The sequence below is a fragment of the Phoenix dactylifera genome, chromosome 2 (assembly GCF_051530095.1).
Source record: "Phoenix dactylifera cultivar Ajwa chromosome 2, Ajwa_hap1_PhDact_Kaust_v1.1, whole genome shotgun sequence".
Taxonomy (NCBI): domain Eukaryota; kingdom Viridiplantae; phylum Streptophyta; class Magnoliopsida; order Arecales; family Arecaceae; genus Phoenix; species Phoenix dactylifera.
Window position 1 is genome coordinate 34,447,564 of NC_143191.1, and position 14,889 is coordinate 34,462,452.

At 40.0% G+C, this 14,889-nt stretch overlaps 1 protein-coding gene across 1 annotated transcript; it reads left to right on the forward strand.

The window, feature by feature from the left end:
* Positions 1-3,485: 3,485 nt before the first annotated feature.
* On the forward strand, positions 3,486-14,225 carry RDR2 (RNA-dependent RNA polymerase 2). Its single transcript, XM_008782728.4, has 4 exons — positions 3,486-4,213; positions 8,870-10,761; positions 12,423-12,573; positions 13,294-14,225. The coding sequence occupies exons 1-4, from the start codon at positions 3,686-3,688 to the stop codon at positions 14,074-14,076; spliced, it is 3,354 nt and encodes a 1,117-aa protein (XP_008780950.2). The 5' UTR covers positions 3,486-3,685; the 3' UTR covers positions 14,077-14,225.
* The last annotated feature ends 664 nt before the right edge of the window (positions 14,226-14,889 follow it).

Sequence of the window (14,889 nt, forward strand, 5' to 3'; positions counted from 1 at the left end):
GAGCCGAATAAGATCTCCAACTGACACGACAGACCCCGATAAGGGGAACGAGACCCTTCTCTAGATCCGTGTGGCTCGTGGGCACTCAATCAGAGCATGGCTGATGGTCTTCCCGACTCCGAGTAGTCCACGCACATCGGAGAGACCCTGACCCCTCTCCTCACCAACAGACTTTTGGTCGGCAGACAATTCCAGGCCACCTTCCAGGTGAATAAAGTCACTCGGGAGTGTACCCATATCCTTCAAATCCATCCACCATCAAATCGCTTGGAGGCCTCACCACCCATCACCGCACATAAGTCTGTAGAGCGCACTCTTGACCTCCTTGTGGCTGCCCAAATATGTCTGTCCTCTGAAGCACCCTTAGGTAGTGGGATAGCTAGGATCCTTTAGGCAAGCTGCATCCTGAACGTTTCCCTGATCAGCACCTCGTCCCACCAGCCCTCTCCGTGGATGAGCAGATCGTTGACTCTGAGCCCAGCCACCCTCGCCCTATTCACCTGCTAAAGCATATGGCAGACTTAGCCCTATTCACCTGCTGACTAGAGGCAGAACAGTAACCCACCAAGATGTCTCGAATCACTCTCACAACTCACCTAGTCACTTGAATTAACAACAAGCAATCATCGGCAAAGAGGAAGTGCGAGATCTGAACCGACTCCACCCTCGGTTTGTAAACCTCCAAGGCCTGAGTCTCCTCCGCGTGCCGCAAAGCCCATGTATAAGGCATCCGAGCATAGGATGAAGAGCAAGGGCGATAGCGGGCAGCACTGACGGAGGCCAGTTGCGGACTTGAAGAACTATGTGGGAGAGCCATTCACTAGAATGGCAAAAGATGGAGTACACACACAACCCAAGACCCAATCAATCCACTGTTCATGGAAGCCAAAACACACTAGAGAACTCCGTAGGAACTCCTAGCTTATCCTATCATAAGCTCTCTCCATGTCTAGTTTGATGCTCATCAAACTCCTCAATTTTGAGGCTCTTTGTAAGTCGAACATGAACTCCTGGGCAATAAGGACATTATCTCTGATACTCCGCCCTCCCACAAAGGCCCCTTACTTCAGACCGATCAGTCTAAGTAGGATGCCTCGCAACCTGGCAATAAGAACCTTCGCTATAGCCTTGTACAGTGTAGTGCACAAACTGATCAGCCGGTAGTGACACGGCCCCATAGCATCCCGTCTTTTTGGGATCATGATGACAAATATCCTCTTCCAGTCAACTCGTAGGACTGCCGAGCTAAAAAAGAACTGTATCGCCTCCACCACATGCCGTCTGACGATCGGCCAAGACCTCCTAAAGAAAATCGAAGGAAAACCGTCCGGCTTCGGGGCCTTGTTCTCTCTCAATGACCACACAGCCTCTTGAATCTCCTCGGCCGACATAAGTCTGATCATAGCTACACTCTCCTCCTCCATGACACAGGCAGAGGGCGGTGGCATAAAAGGCGAATTCTTCTTGCTAGTCTGGTCTGTCCACTTGGATATGAAAAACTGCTCCAAGACCCTTCTGATAGCATCCAAATCCTCTATCAACTGGCCATTTGTACCCCTAATACCCTGGATCCTATTCCTCTGCCTTCTGATGATGGTAGACTGATAGAAGAATATGATGTTTCGGTCCTCCTTCCTGATCCACTAAATTCTGAATTTCTGTCTCAAAAATGTCTCCTACTAGCGAAGAAGTGACTCATGAGTGGATAAGTCGAATCCAAACTCCTCCAGATCCACCTCTGATAGGCCCCCCTATACCTCCTGGGACTGCAGTTTGGAAATTGCCTCCTCGTCCTCCTCTACCCTCCTGAAGATGTTGCCCACCTCATCCCTATTCCGCTTCCGCAGCCGTCTTTTAGTTATTTCCAACCTTCGAGAAACTTTGTATATGACATTACCCCAGATTGGCACCCGCTAAACCTTCTAGACCATCTCCCAGGAGCGGGGATATGACAACCACAACTTCTCAAATCTGAATGGACAATGATAAGGAATAGTGGAGGAGGTATTCACCAGGATCGGACAGTGGTACGAGGCGATCCGAGGTAGGTGGTTCACCCGATAGTTCGGATAGCTCTGTACCCATCCAGCCATGGCAAAGACTTTGTTAATCCGTTCCCAGACCAGCCTGCCCCGACGATTGTTGCACCATGTCAACCTCGAATCATCAAAGCCAAGATCAATCAGGCCATTGCTAGTGATGAACTTCTGGAACTCTCTAACTTCACTTTTGTTAGAGAAGGCCTTCCTCCCAGTTTCTCTTATGGGTCATCAATACAATTAAAGTCTCCAACTACCAGTAGTGGGGGTCCCTACTGAGACAGTTTAGCTACCTCTTCCCACAAGATTTTTTTTTAATGAACTCCCTATTAGCATATACAACAGCTAGGACCTACAGTCTCTTGTTACCTTTAGAGATCACCATCACCACCTGTTGCTCACAGACATTGAAGATATCCAAATCACCAAGCCCCAGCCTCCAGACAGCAATTATCCCACCCGACAAACGACGGGACTCCATAGTATAGAAACCCTATGATTTAGGGAAGGTCCATCTAGCCTATTGTAAATTTTTCCCTGACAGGTAGGGGTGGCAAAATATAACCCGACTCGCTAACCCGATCCGTGTTCGACCCGCCATAAACAGGTTTGGGTTTGGCCTAAATAGGTTCGGGTCATAAACAGGTCGACCCGTTTAACCTGTTTATTAATTGGATCAGATACGGATTTTAGATATCTGACCCGTTTAAATTGTTTAACCTGTTTAACTGTTGGGCAGGTTAAACAGGTATAAACAGGTTAAATGGGTTAAACAGGTTAAACAAGTCTAAACATGTTAAACGGGTCTAAACAAGTCTAAATAGGTCGGGTTGGGCAGGTTAAACCGGTCTAAACAGGTTAAACGGGACGGATTGGGTAAACAAGTTAAATAGGTTGGGTCGGGTTGGGCAAACAGGTTATCTGTTTATTAAATAGATTAAACGGGTCGGATCGGGTTACATGTTTATTAAACATGACAGGTTCAGGTTGTAATATCCGACTTGTTTAATAAACAAGTCGGATTTAGGTTTATGGTTTTCTGATCCGATCTACATGTGATCCGACCCATTTATGAGAAATGACCCAACCCAACCCGATTGCCACCCCTACTGACAGGCGGATCTCGAAGAGATACATCAGGATTATGGAGCTGCACTAACCTACGAAAAGCCGGAGCAAAGAAGGACTTTCCTGCCGTCCGATAATTCTATAGTAAAACCTTCATCAATTATCCTTGGGAATAGTATGGACCCCCTCCCCAAGTCCAGAGTTTTCTTTGCTCACCAGCTCCGCATAATCCCTCTCAGCCGAGCTCTGTTCTCCCTGCAAGGCCCACTTTAGGTGACGGAAGAGTCTCACACGAGTGTCACGGCTCGAAGCGGCACAGTCTGAGCTGGGCCGGCTTGCAGGGCTTAGGCACCAGCACGCTGCCCACCCCCTGGGACGGTCTAGTTTCTTTCGGGGGAAAGAAAAAGCCGGAGCTCGCCAGGACTCGTGAAAGGCCACGGCCTACGGGTAAACCCCATGCGTACTTGTGTCTTTCTTTCTTCTCCCGCCAGCCTCGGCCGAGAGGTCCATCTATCAATAAAACCCTAAACCCCCTCCCGTTCCACCGTCGAACTCCACTCTCTTCTTCTCTCTTTCCGATGGGTGGCGTTCGCGCCACCGTGCAGGTGTCGAACATTCCGCTGACAGCCGTCGCGCAGGAGCTCTTCGAGTTCTTTGACTCCGCCGTGGGCTCCGTCTTTGCCTGCGAGATCGCCACCGCCCACCGCAACTGGAAGTCCCGGGGCTTCGGCCGCGTCCAGTTCGACTCCCTCACCGCCGCCGACAGGGCCTGCCTCCTCGCCGATCGCGGCCACCTCCCCGACTTCCAGCGCGCCCGCCTCGCCGTCCGCCGTTCCAACGAGGACATCATCGTCAGGGCCGCCGAGGCCCGGAACCGCGTCGAGGGCGCCGCGCTCCACGCGGGGGTCCTGGTGTCCGAGCGGTGCATGGAGATGTTCGGTTCGTGGGATCGCGTGAGGGCCGAGATCATGCCTGAGAGGGAGAAATTGGACATTTTCATGGAAGATGGCGGGGTGAGGTACAAGCTGGAGATCACGTTCGGCGACATTCTTGCCACCTTCGGGTGCCGGTTGGCTGGACGGGGGACAGATGCCATTCTATTGCAGGTGAACACTTCTTTTTGATGCCTAATTTAGGTGTATTTGTATATGCTTTTATTTTAGTTTGAAGTTCCAAGCTAAGAGATATATATATTCTTTCTTCAATACTTTTGCATATTTATGGAACTGTTTTACATCATAAATTTTCGGCATTTGCTAGTGTTTTGTCATGTAAATGTAGCAATAATATAAAGGTTCTAGTTTTGATTGTCAGCTGAACCCCAATGGGGTAAAATGCCACGCAATGGTCATTACTATTTTGCGAGCATGTACATTGGTTGTGCCTCAAAAGAGTGAAATTTGAAATTTTTTTGTGATAATTGCTATTTTTGGCAGTGGTTGTGCCTTTGGATTTTTTGGTGGTAGGACAGATGATATGGAATTGGCATTTTATAGTATGTTGTTCATGTGTTTATTAATGCATCAACATAACACTTAGGTTTTCCCCCTTCTTATTGGTTGCATTGTACTTGTAGTTGCTGACTTAATGTATGATACCTTCTAAAAGCGTTACAAAGCTTCTTAAGATAATAAAATACACAATGAGGAAGTTAGGTTATATAATATTAGATTTGAGGCATTTTTTTGAACTGTACCTGCTCTTATTGTATGCTAGCTGCATAAAATTTTGGGATTTCTATCTTTGGATGCGCTTCATTAGCTAGGGGTCTAGTACTATTCGTTGCTTCAAGTTGCATGGTGCTGTATATTGTCTGGACGAGTCTTTCCCCGCTGATGAAGCATATAATTATGTAATGAGTATCTTCTCCCTCTTCCATGGGCTTGCATGGTGCTATGGGACTATGCATGCTTGTATAATGATGCACGTAATCTGTGTAAAACTTTTCAGATTTCTTTATTTTGATCAGTTTCTTCATCAGCTAGTGATCTAGTACTATTTGTTGCTTGAATCTGAATGTTCTCATATAGAGATAACACAGTAGCTTCCGTTCTGATTGGTATTTTCTTCCTCTTCTGCGGTCATGTGTGGTGCTTCCTTTGCCAACTTTTTGGAATGTCAATGTTGCATTTTCTTGCTAAAAGAAACAGAATGTTCCATTTGTGCAAGAATAGTGTAATTTTCATTTGACATGAAGAGACAGATCTACCAGGAAAGCATTTTGTGCCTTCAAATGTATAAAACTTTGGGTTAGTTGAAGCTAAATGTATAAATCTTACCCAACAGGTTCACGTTGCTTCTCTATCTATTTGAACCCTACATATTTTCTTTTGAAAGATAATATGGAGCCTTCCCTCTAGCTGAGTAGAGCTAAAGAAGTAGGACGGACTGGAGAGGCTGTGGACTCTAAAACATCATGATTTTCTGGATGCCACAAAAATAAAATGATGGCGATAGGGGATTTTGCAAGAAAATCCACTTTGTTTTGTATTTGGAAAATTAGGCCAACTTTTTGATGCAGAAATCGTCCATCTTGGACTTTGTTGGATCATTATACCACTATGCTCCCGACTTTTTTACTACTAATAATTCAATAACACATGTAATAGTGAGCAAAAACAACTATGACTCAATGAAAAGATGGCACATGTGCCACCAAAAAGAAGTCTGGTGCGGTCTATCAAGTCATAGATTGAAGATGTTATGGAAACTGAACCACAAAGGATGTGAAGCAGCTATTAGCAGAACTATACATGGAAAAAGAGTCTTGGAATTCTCTCTCTAGCACGTCAAAACCGACAATGGATTGATATTATGTTTTGTAATCTTTCCTCATGTTTGTAATCTTTCTTGTTGTTATCCATGTTAATTCAGAGTTGTGGAGAAAGAGGTTTGGGATTCTCTCTCTAGCACTTCAAATCACTTGCCGACTTTACTTAAAAATTGTAAAATAAAAAAAAAGATGCTGGACCCTTATTTCGTTCAAAATCGTGAAATAAAAAAAGGACCGGAAACAGGGGACTCGGCCGTGGAGCTTTCCTCTGCTTCCTACCTGGGTCGGCGGCCCTCCACCGGCCTCCACCACCCTCCTCTCTCCCTTCCTCTCCCCCTCTCTTTTTCTCTCTCCCGTTCACCCTCTCCCCCGCCTCCTCTACTGCATCGGTATAGGCCCGGCCCGGCACGGCGCAGCCCGTACCAAACTGTGCTGCCGAGCAACCGGTCTGGGGCCTGATATCGGCATGGCAGACCATGGTAGAAATTTTCTGCATAATCCCTATTGCTATATAGGTAAACAAATGTAGGTTGGAAACTTTTTTACAAATTTATTGGTTCTTTCTCCAAAATAATGTCTTGGTCCTTTCTCCTATTTAGGTATATGATATCCCTTGCATATCACCACTAGGTATCCAACATTCTTCCAAAAATTATTAGTAATCTAGATATGCCAAGCTGTACTCAGTTGTAATTTCCCTTAGAATTGTCAATTGGTCTATTTGGTAATGAATACGCTCTGTTTGAATGGTGCTTAGCGTACCCCAGCATGTACACTGACTGGATTTTCCGTGAAATGCTATGGGTAAAATGAGTATTAAGGCCCAAGCACCTACCTCCCATGTAGTGGGGCACCAAACCAGGTTTGCAGTCATCCCATGTTTGCATCGGGGTATGCCTGGCAGTACTCGCTCTGTTTATATAACTTCAGCTTCATCTATAGAGCAGCAAGTGCTCCCCATGAGAATTAGGAGCAACTTATCTTGCACATATTATTGTTCAATTTAGGAATCTCTTATATGTAACCCTTTCTTTCTCAGCAATGTTGTGCCTAATGCATTTGAAAGAATGAAAGATCACATTGAATTATATTACGAGGTGAAGGCATATTATTTTATGCCTTGGTTTTTCTTTTAATTAGAAAGATGTATATGTCCTTTAGTGTTTGAAGTTTGGCTATGGACTGCACAATGCTTTTTAGAAAAAGGAGAAGGCCATTAAAGAGCCGAGCTTCATTCAGGCTGCACCTGGCTTGTCAATTTACCAGGTTATGCATCAGTTGTAGCCCTGATGCAAAAAATAGCTGCCACTACAGGAGCCAGTGAAAGCATTTACTGTTAAATTGGAGTTCATGAGCATGTGCATTGCCTATTTAATATAATACGAAAAAAGCCCATGCATCCCTTCTAGAAATTTGGCCAAAAACAGGTCCAAAATAGATGATTTGTGTTAGCCTGGTGACTTAATCTTGCATGTTATTAGCTCCTCAACATATTCAGAAGAATGACAGGACAGAAAAAAAGCATATTTGGTGGAGGAAGAAAACATGATTGAATGGTCTGCATGATCAAAGTTGTTATGATTACGGGACATGAAATTTGATCTAAGACTTCAGTTTATGGTCCGTGCCTAGTTGATAGCTGCCACTACAATCAGAGGTTGAAGAAATTTTGATGGCGGGGCATCAAATTTACAGTTTATTCTTTTTTAAATCTATTAGAAAAATATAAAATATAAATAGTCTGCATTCATGTTGAATGGATAGCACATCTTGCATAATAAGCTATTGTTTCTTTAATGCCTTGACCATCTAAAATAGTTGATTACTGAGCCTTTTTGAGATATTGAAAGGTTATTTGAAAACTTTGTCAAGTAAACAAAAAGTCTCCTGAAGCTCATCTGCAGTTGTGCTGCAAAATTGCTTTATAAACTTGTTTAGAAATTCTGAGTAGGATGAGGTGTGGATGGTCATTTGATATATGAAAGGGCCATATTTTCGATCTAGACTGCTTGTATGATAACATTAAAATCAAGATTGGTTGCAGAAGCAAGAATATGGCCAAAGAAAAAATGCATTTTATGTTGCTCAAAGTAGCAAAGACATGGTGGTGGAATGAGAGCATGACATTGGAACAGTTAGGCACAACAATTTAGTGATTCTGGCTCTAATATATCCATTACTATGAATGGATACATACATCTTGTATTATATTAACGTATGCATTCCTTTTTGGGGGATTTTGGTGGGAGTGGAGGGTGTATTCATGCACACGTGCATGTAATATGAATGTACATTTTTATGTGCATAAAAGCCTATGTGTGTTCATTTACCTCCACCAATTTTGGTGGGAAAGTCAGTGAGATGAAGTTAATAATCCTCCTAGCAGGATTTTCCATTATTGCAAAATTTGTGTTTAACTGTAACTGGCATATGGTTCTTGGAGGGTGGTCCAAGTCTCACTGACTTTCCTGGATGTAAGGTGTAGAGATGTTGCAGCAGATATTTGAAATGCTCATAAACTCAGTAATCGTGACAGAGTAGATCTCAGTGGTTGACCCTTTTCTCCTAAAGAAGTCTTGGTTATGTATTTGTGATGGATGGACTCCAATCCTTACCATAACTAATCCCTCATAATTTATACCTTCAAAAAAAGGGTTCCTGTATGAATACTGTTTTTGTGCACCAGGCATTTCCTAATGCTTCTTGTAAATTCTTATGAACGTAAATTAAGTAATTCTTGAAGAAAAGGCAAATTTATTTAAAATTTGGGTATTAAAAATATTTTACATCTTGTATATTTGATTAACCGGTAGATTATATACTTATAGAAGTGTTTCAGTTTGTGCAGACTTAGCTTTGTAAGGATGTTCTAAAATAGAAGCATGTTACTCATATTCATCTTTCTGTACTTTTGATATCTTGTATTATCTTTTGTTTTGTAGAAAAACCTCTGTTGATTGCAATCTCACTTGAAACTTTAATATCTCAGCTCCACTATGCACCAAAAATCTATAAAAGAATTTCTGGGCGTACGATTAGTTCAAAATTTAGCAATGATCGTTACCATGCCTGTAAAGAAGACTTCCGGTTCCTGTGGGTTCGTGCGACAGATTTTTCATCAAACAGCTCCATTGGGAGGTCTTGTTATCTATGTTTGGAACTCGTGGAAGGATTGCCAGGTTCTGAAATTCAAAAAAAATTGCCATTTGCAGGAGAACTTGGTGAATTAGCCCTCTCTATGGGGGAGCTATTTTATGCTCCATCAAAACTAGTTCCCATAATAAGTTGCCCACCTGAACATTCGGTGGCATATGAGATCCTTTTTCAGCTTAATTCTCTAGTTCACGTGCAAAAAATCTCTTGTGGACAAGTCAACAATGATCTGTTTGACATTCTCAGAGGACTATCTTTAGATACAACTATGAAAATCCTCACAAGGATGCATAAGTTGAACTCAACTTGCTATGAGCCCATGCAATTCATCAAAAATGAGTTGGCTAACATGAGAAAAAATCGAAATGCTTCGTCACCCATCCAAAGCGCCCATGCAGAAAACATAATGGGCTGTCATAGGGTTCGTGTTACTCCATCAAAAGTTTACTTTTTTGGTCCTGAACTTGAAACCTCCAATTATGTCGTAAAACATTATTCTGAATATGCTTCTGACTTCATTAGGGTTTCCTTTGTTGAGGAAGACTGGGGCAAGCTTTCCTCTGATGCAATTTCACCAAGTATTGAGCAAGGGTTGTTTTCTAAACCCTACAGAACTGGGATATATAATCGTATATTATCAATTCTCAGAGATGGGATTGTGATTGGTTCAAAGAAGTTTGAGTTTCTGGCATTTTCTGCTAGTCAGCTTCGTTCAAATTCTGTTTGGATGTTTGCTTCTAATGACAAGGTGACTGCAGAGGGCATTAGAGAATGGATGGGTCATTTTAACAAAATTCATAGTATATCTAAATGTGCGGCAAGAATGGGTCAGTTATTCAGTTCCTCTTTGCAAACAATAGATGTTCCATTTCGGGATGTAAGGACAATTTCAGATATTACAGTCACAACTGATGGCATACCGTATTGCTTTTCGGATGGTATTGGAAAAATATCTTTATCATTTGCCAGGCAAGTTGCTCAGAAATGTGGATTGAGTCATACTCCTTCAGCTTTCCAAATTAGATATGGTGGTTACAAAGGAGTTATAGCTGTAGACCGCACTTCCTTTCAGAAGCTTTCATTACGTCCTAGCATGCTGAAGTTCGAGTCAGAGAACACCATGCTCTGTGTCACTAAATGGAGTGAATATCTGCCATGCTATCTGAATCGTGAAATTATATGTCTCCTCTCCACATTGGGGATAGAAGATGAAGTATTTGAATCAATGCAACATGATCAAATGAGTCTTTTGGATGAAATGCTAACCAACAGAGAAATTGCTTTGAGAATGTTGGACAAAATGGCTTTTCCTGATACCAGAACAACTATAAAGATGTTGATGCAAGGTTATGAACCAAATTCAGAGCCTTATCTGTTAATGATGCTTAAAGCCTACCGGGAATATCAGTTATCTGATATAAGAAGTAAATGCCGGATCTTTGTTCCAAAGGGCCGCGTCCTCCTTGGATGCTTAGATGAAACAGGGTCCTTAGACTATGGACAAATATATGTCAAAGTAACTATGACAAAGGAAGAGCTACAACATACATATGAAACTTGCTTTGACAAGGTTGACCAAACAGCAGCAGTAGTAGTCCAAAAGGTCGTGGTCACAAGAAATCCCTGCCTCCACCCTGGTGATGTTAGAATACTTCAGGCTGTCTATAACCCTCAATTGGATAACATGGGTTTGGTTGACTGCATTGTCTTCCCTCAGAAAGGTAGAAGGTATATGATTCTATAATTTTTTTCTTTAAATTAAGAAAAATGGATTGTTTTATTTGTCCAAGCCAACCTTTTTTATTGAGTTAAATAATTGCATAAGTAACATGATTAACAAGCTTTTACTAATTCAGGTAGCATAGAGAAAGATTATTGGTCTTAATTGATTCCTTTTTCTCAACATATTATATTGTATTATTGTTTTTTCATAGATCTGTATTGCTTGGGAAATATTACATATTAGAGACCAAGGCCCCAGCTTTAAGTTTTAGTGTGCTTATGTCAGCCATTTTGAGTAAAGTTCAAATCAATCATTTATGCTGAATGTTTCTTTTAAAAAAATAAAGAATAGGAAGCGTTACTATTATTACTTTCTTATTGCAGTCACAAAAAGAGTTCAAAATTCATTTTATGTGCCTTTTTTGTATGGAACCATTTTATGTGTTGCAAGCCAACTATCCAAGGTACAAGTTAAGAAGAAAAAGAGAAACAGAATTATGTTTTCATATGGCATGACATCATGGTGCCACTCTAATCAAGCCACCTCTTCTGAAAATTTAAGTCCACTCTTCTTTTCCTCATTGAAGTTTTCATCTATTACCTTCTAGGGCTGTAAATTTGTTTAAAGAAATCTGTTAAGGTAAAAATGCTGAATGAAGAACTAGGATCTTTTGGGCTTTAACGTGATAAGAACTACAGTTCTTTGTAGAAGAAAACAAGAGGGAAAGGGGAATAGGGGAAAAAGAATTCTGAGGGAACCTTTCATGCTTTCCTATGCTTTTCTTATCTGTTTAGATTGCTCTTAGCTCAGCTTAAAAATGGTTGACATCAATTGATGTTGGATGAGTTTTTTGCTTTGCGGTTGATCTTGACTGCATGCTGCCACCAAAGGAGCAGCTCACAATCCATATTCAAGGGTTGGAGTAAAAATATACACATGAGAACCAGGAAACGACTGAAACAACAAGGATACTTTTGAAGCATCTATAAATTGTCGATCAGGAAGAAATTATATCAGGTGGTTGTCCACTCTTTTAAGCATAACTTTGAAAGAAGATGATCCATGGCCTCTGGAAATTTCCTTTGGCATTTGCGATGTAATTTTCTTCTTTCATTAAATGGCATGCAGATAATGTCATGTTTGTCCATTTACGGAAACAATGTCGGCTAATCTTTTTTGTTTCAATTTGATAATATTCGGATGCTGAGTGATGTACATTGTCATAGCACATTTTAATAAGCAAAAAGGGGTATTTGGCCTCTCAATTGTATTTTGGATATTTAAGTTTTTTTGCTTTACCATGTATTAGTTTAAAATCTTAATTTAATAGTTGACTTCGCCATGTATATTACAACATACGTTAGCAAACAGAGCTTAGTCTGCTTGCCAACTGCATCTACTATTGTGATTCTCCAGGTAGACATGTATAAGTCACATAAGCTGAAACATCTTCTATGTAAAGGGTCCATTAGTTATCAGGCTGATGATGTATATGCTATCTGGTTTTAGCAAGTTATTTTCAATTGTTTCGATGTTGAAAATTAAAAATCCTCCGTATCTTGAAATTGTTGTGGAGCATAACTTTTCATCTTTTTAGGAAAATAAGTTGTTAATATGCTTAATCTTCCTCGCATTCTTTATGATAATGGGCTGTCGATATGTGCAGGCCTCATCCAAATGAATGCTCTGGTGGAGATCTGGATGGCGATCTATATTTTGTTTGTTGGGATGAAAAACTTATCCCACCGAAGATGGATACACCTATGGACTATAATGCACGAAGGCAACGCCATACAGATCATGATGTAACCCTCGAGGCATGCTCTAACTTGAATTCAAACTTATTTGGTTCTGTTTCATTGCTTTTATTTTGATGCATTCTTGCAGTTGGAAAATAAAGATATATAGTGACCATGAACATTTAAATTAAGAGTGGCTGCTTGCACAATCTAGATATAACTATGTCTTAGCAATATGACTGATACAAGATGAATTTTGTGATGCCGCTACAAATGGAAGTTTGCACCAGGAAAAGAAAAGCTATTCATGCCAAAATCATCTGGTATATATCAAATTGTAGTTTTGCTTTGCTAATATACCATGTTATGTTATTGGATAAGCATGGTACGGTATATATTTTGGTCCTATAGTGGTGTAAATGTACTAACATTTCCAGAAGATGAGAAAATAGAATATTAAATATGTTAGGAGGTTTTAAGTTGCTAGTTTTTGAATTATAGTCAATTTGCAATTTGAGTTTTTATATTCTATAGCATTTGACTTATGCCCTCAACTAGTTCATGAGATTTTCAGGATATGGTGTCTGCTTTCAAAATATTTTCTTTTTATTTAAAATGTTAAATCTATGAAAATTTGGTAAGTGTGTTGATGAATTTTAGTAGAGCTAACGGTCAGATTCCTTCTATATTCAAAAGCATATCATTCTCTTAGAAGCTCTAAAATGGAGCTTGTTGGTTTATTTGATTGTTACTTATAGCTATATCATTTTTCTTGGCCTCAACATGTACCAATTGCAGGAAATTCAGAAGTTCTTTGTTGATTACATGATCAACGACACCCTAGGGATCATTTCAACTGCCCACTTGGTTTATGCTGACAGTGAACCAGGCAAAGCCCAGAGCCCCAAATGCCTTGAGCTAGCAAACCTTCATTCCATGGCCGTCGATTTTGCAAAGACAGGAAGTTCAGCCGAAATGCCAAGGATACTCAAACCAAAAATGTTCCCAGATTTTATGGAAAGATGGGATAGGACGATGTATGTCTCCACTGGGGTACTTGGAAAACTCTACCGTGCAGCCTCCAGACATATAGAGAGGCCAAACACTGACCCTATGGATGCTGAAATGCTCCCTCAATCTGCATATGACCATGACCTGGAAATCAAAGGATTCGAGGCTTTTCTCGAAGTCGCTGAAGATTACTATAATCAGTATTCTGAGAGGTTGAGCTCATTAATGAAATATTATGGAGCAGAGCATGAAGATGAGATATTAACAGGTAACCTGCGTAGCCGATCAATGTATCTTCAGAGGGATAAGAAGAAATATGGGGAAATGAAGGACCGGATCTTAATTGGGGTTAAGAGTTTGCACAAAGAGGTTCAAGGTTGGTTCAAAAGTAGCTGCGTAGAGAGCGAGTCATTGAGGATGGCGTCGGCATGGTATCATGTGACCTACCATCCAAGCTATTACTCAGAAAATAGATTCTTGAGCTTCCCATGGATATTAAGTGATGCCTTACTAAGCATAAAAGCGTCAAAAAGCCATAAAAGGCAAGCAGGGGCAGGCAATGCTATGTGAACTTCGAGAAATAAAACAATGCTAACTTTTAGTGTGTCAAATGAAGATCTTTGGTGGCTTCATCATCTAGAGGGTTTTATTTGTTAGAATTTTTTTTTTGCATGTATACCCTCCTAAATATATGAAATTATATGAATATCCTCGTAAAATTATTATTTGTATGTATATTCTTTTTTTTTATTTGCATATGTATCCATGCCATCTAATGCCATTAAACAATAAACGGCTTAAAACTAAAATAACTAAAATATCTTTATCGGTAGATTTGCCACAAAAAAAAAAAGTTATAAGGGTATATACGCAAATAGCAACTTTACAAAGATCTTCACGTAATTTCTCATATTTAAAAAAGTATGCAAATAAAAAATTATTATAAAAATCAAAACTCGGTTGAAACTTTGTTAAGCTTTTTATGATTCAGTTAGATCGATAAGTTAAAAATATTGGGTCATATTATCAATTTTTTTTAAGATATTAGAGGATTATTTTGGTAATGCTATTCTTTATTTGATTTTGATATAATTATCATTATTAAATCTATGATATATATATATATATATATATATATATATATATATATATATATATATATATATATATATATATATATATATATTCTTCATTAATTTTTAAAGATTAAAACATATCAATTTAAAATTAAATATAGATGCTTAATTTGGTAAAATATTTTTTAGTAATTTATAAATATTGAGTTGTTTGTTTTTTAGTCGAAAATTTTGTAAAAGTAATATAATTCAATTCTATAAGAATTGATATATATATTCTTTTTCCTACTTTTCAATCTCAAATATT

What these genes read in the sequence shown, in the direction of transcription:
- RDR2 (XM_008782728.4), top strand. Translation starts at nt 3,686, where the DNA reads ATGGGTGGCGTTCGCGCCACCGTGCAGGTGTCGAACATTCCGCTGACA. An exon ending in CAGATGCCATTCTATTGCAG is followed by an intron (nt 4,214 to 8,869) that starts GTGAACACTTCT and finishes TTAATATCTCAG; the next exon opens with CTCCACTATGCACCAAAAAT. An exon ending in TTCCCTCAGAAAGGTAGAAG is followed by an intron (nt 10,762 to 12,422) that starts GTATATGATTCT and finishes CGATATGTGCAG; the next exon opens with GCCTCATCCAAATGAATGCT.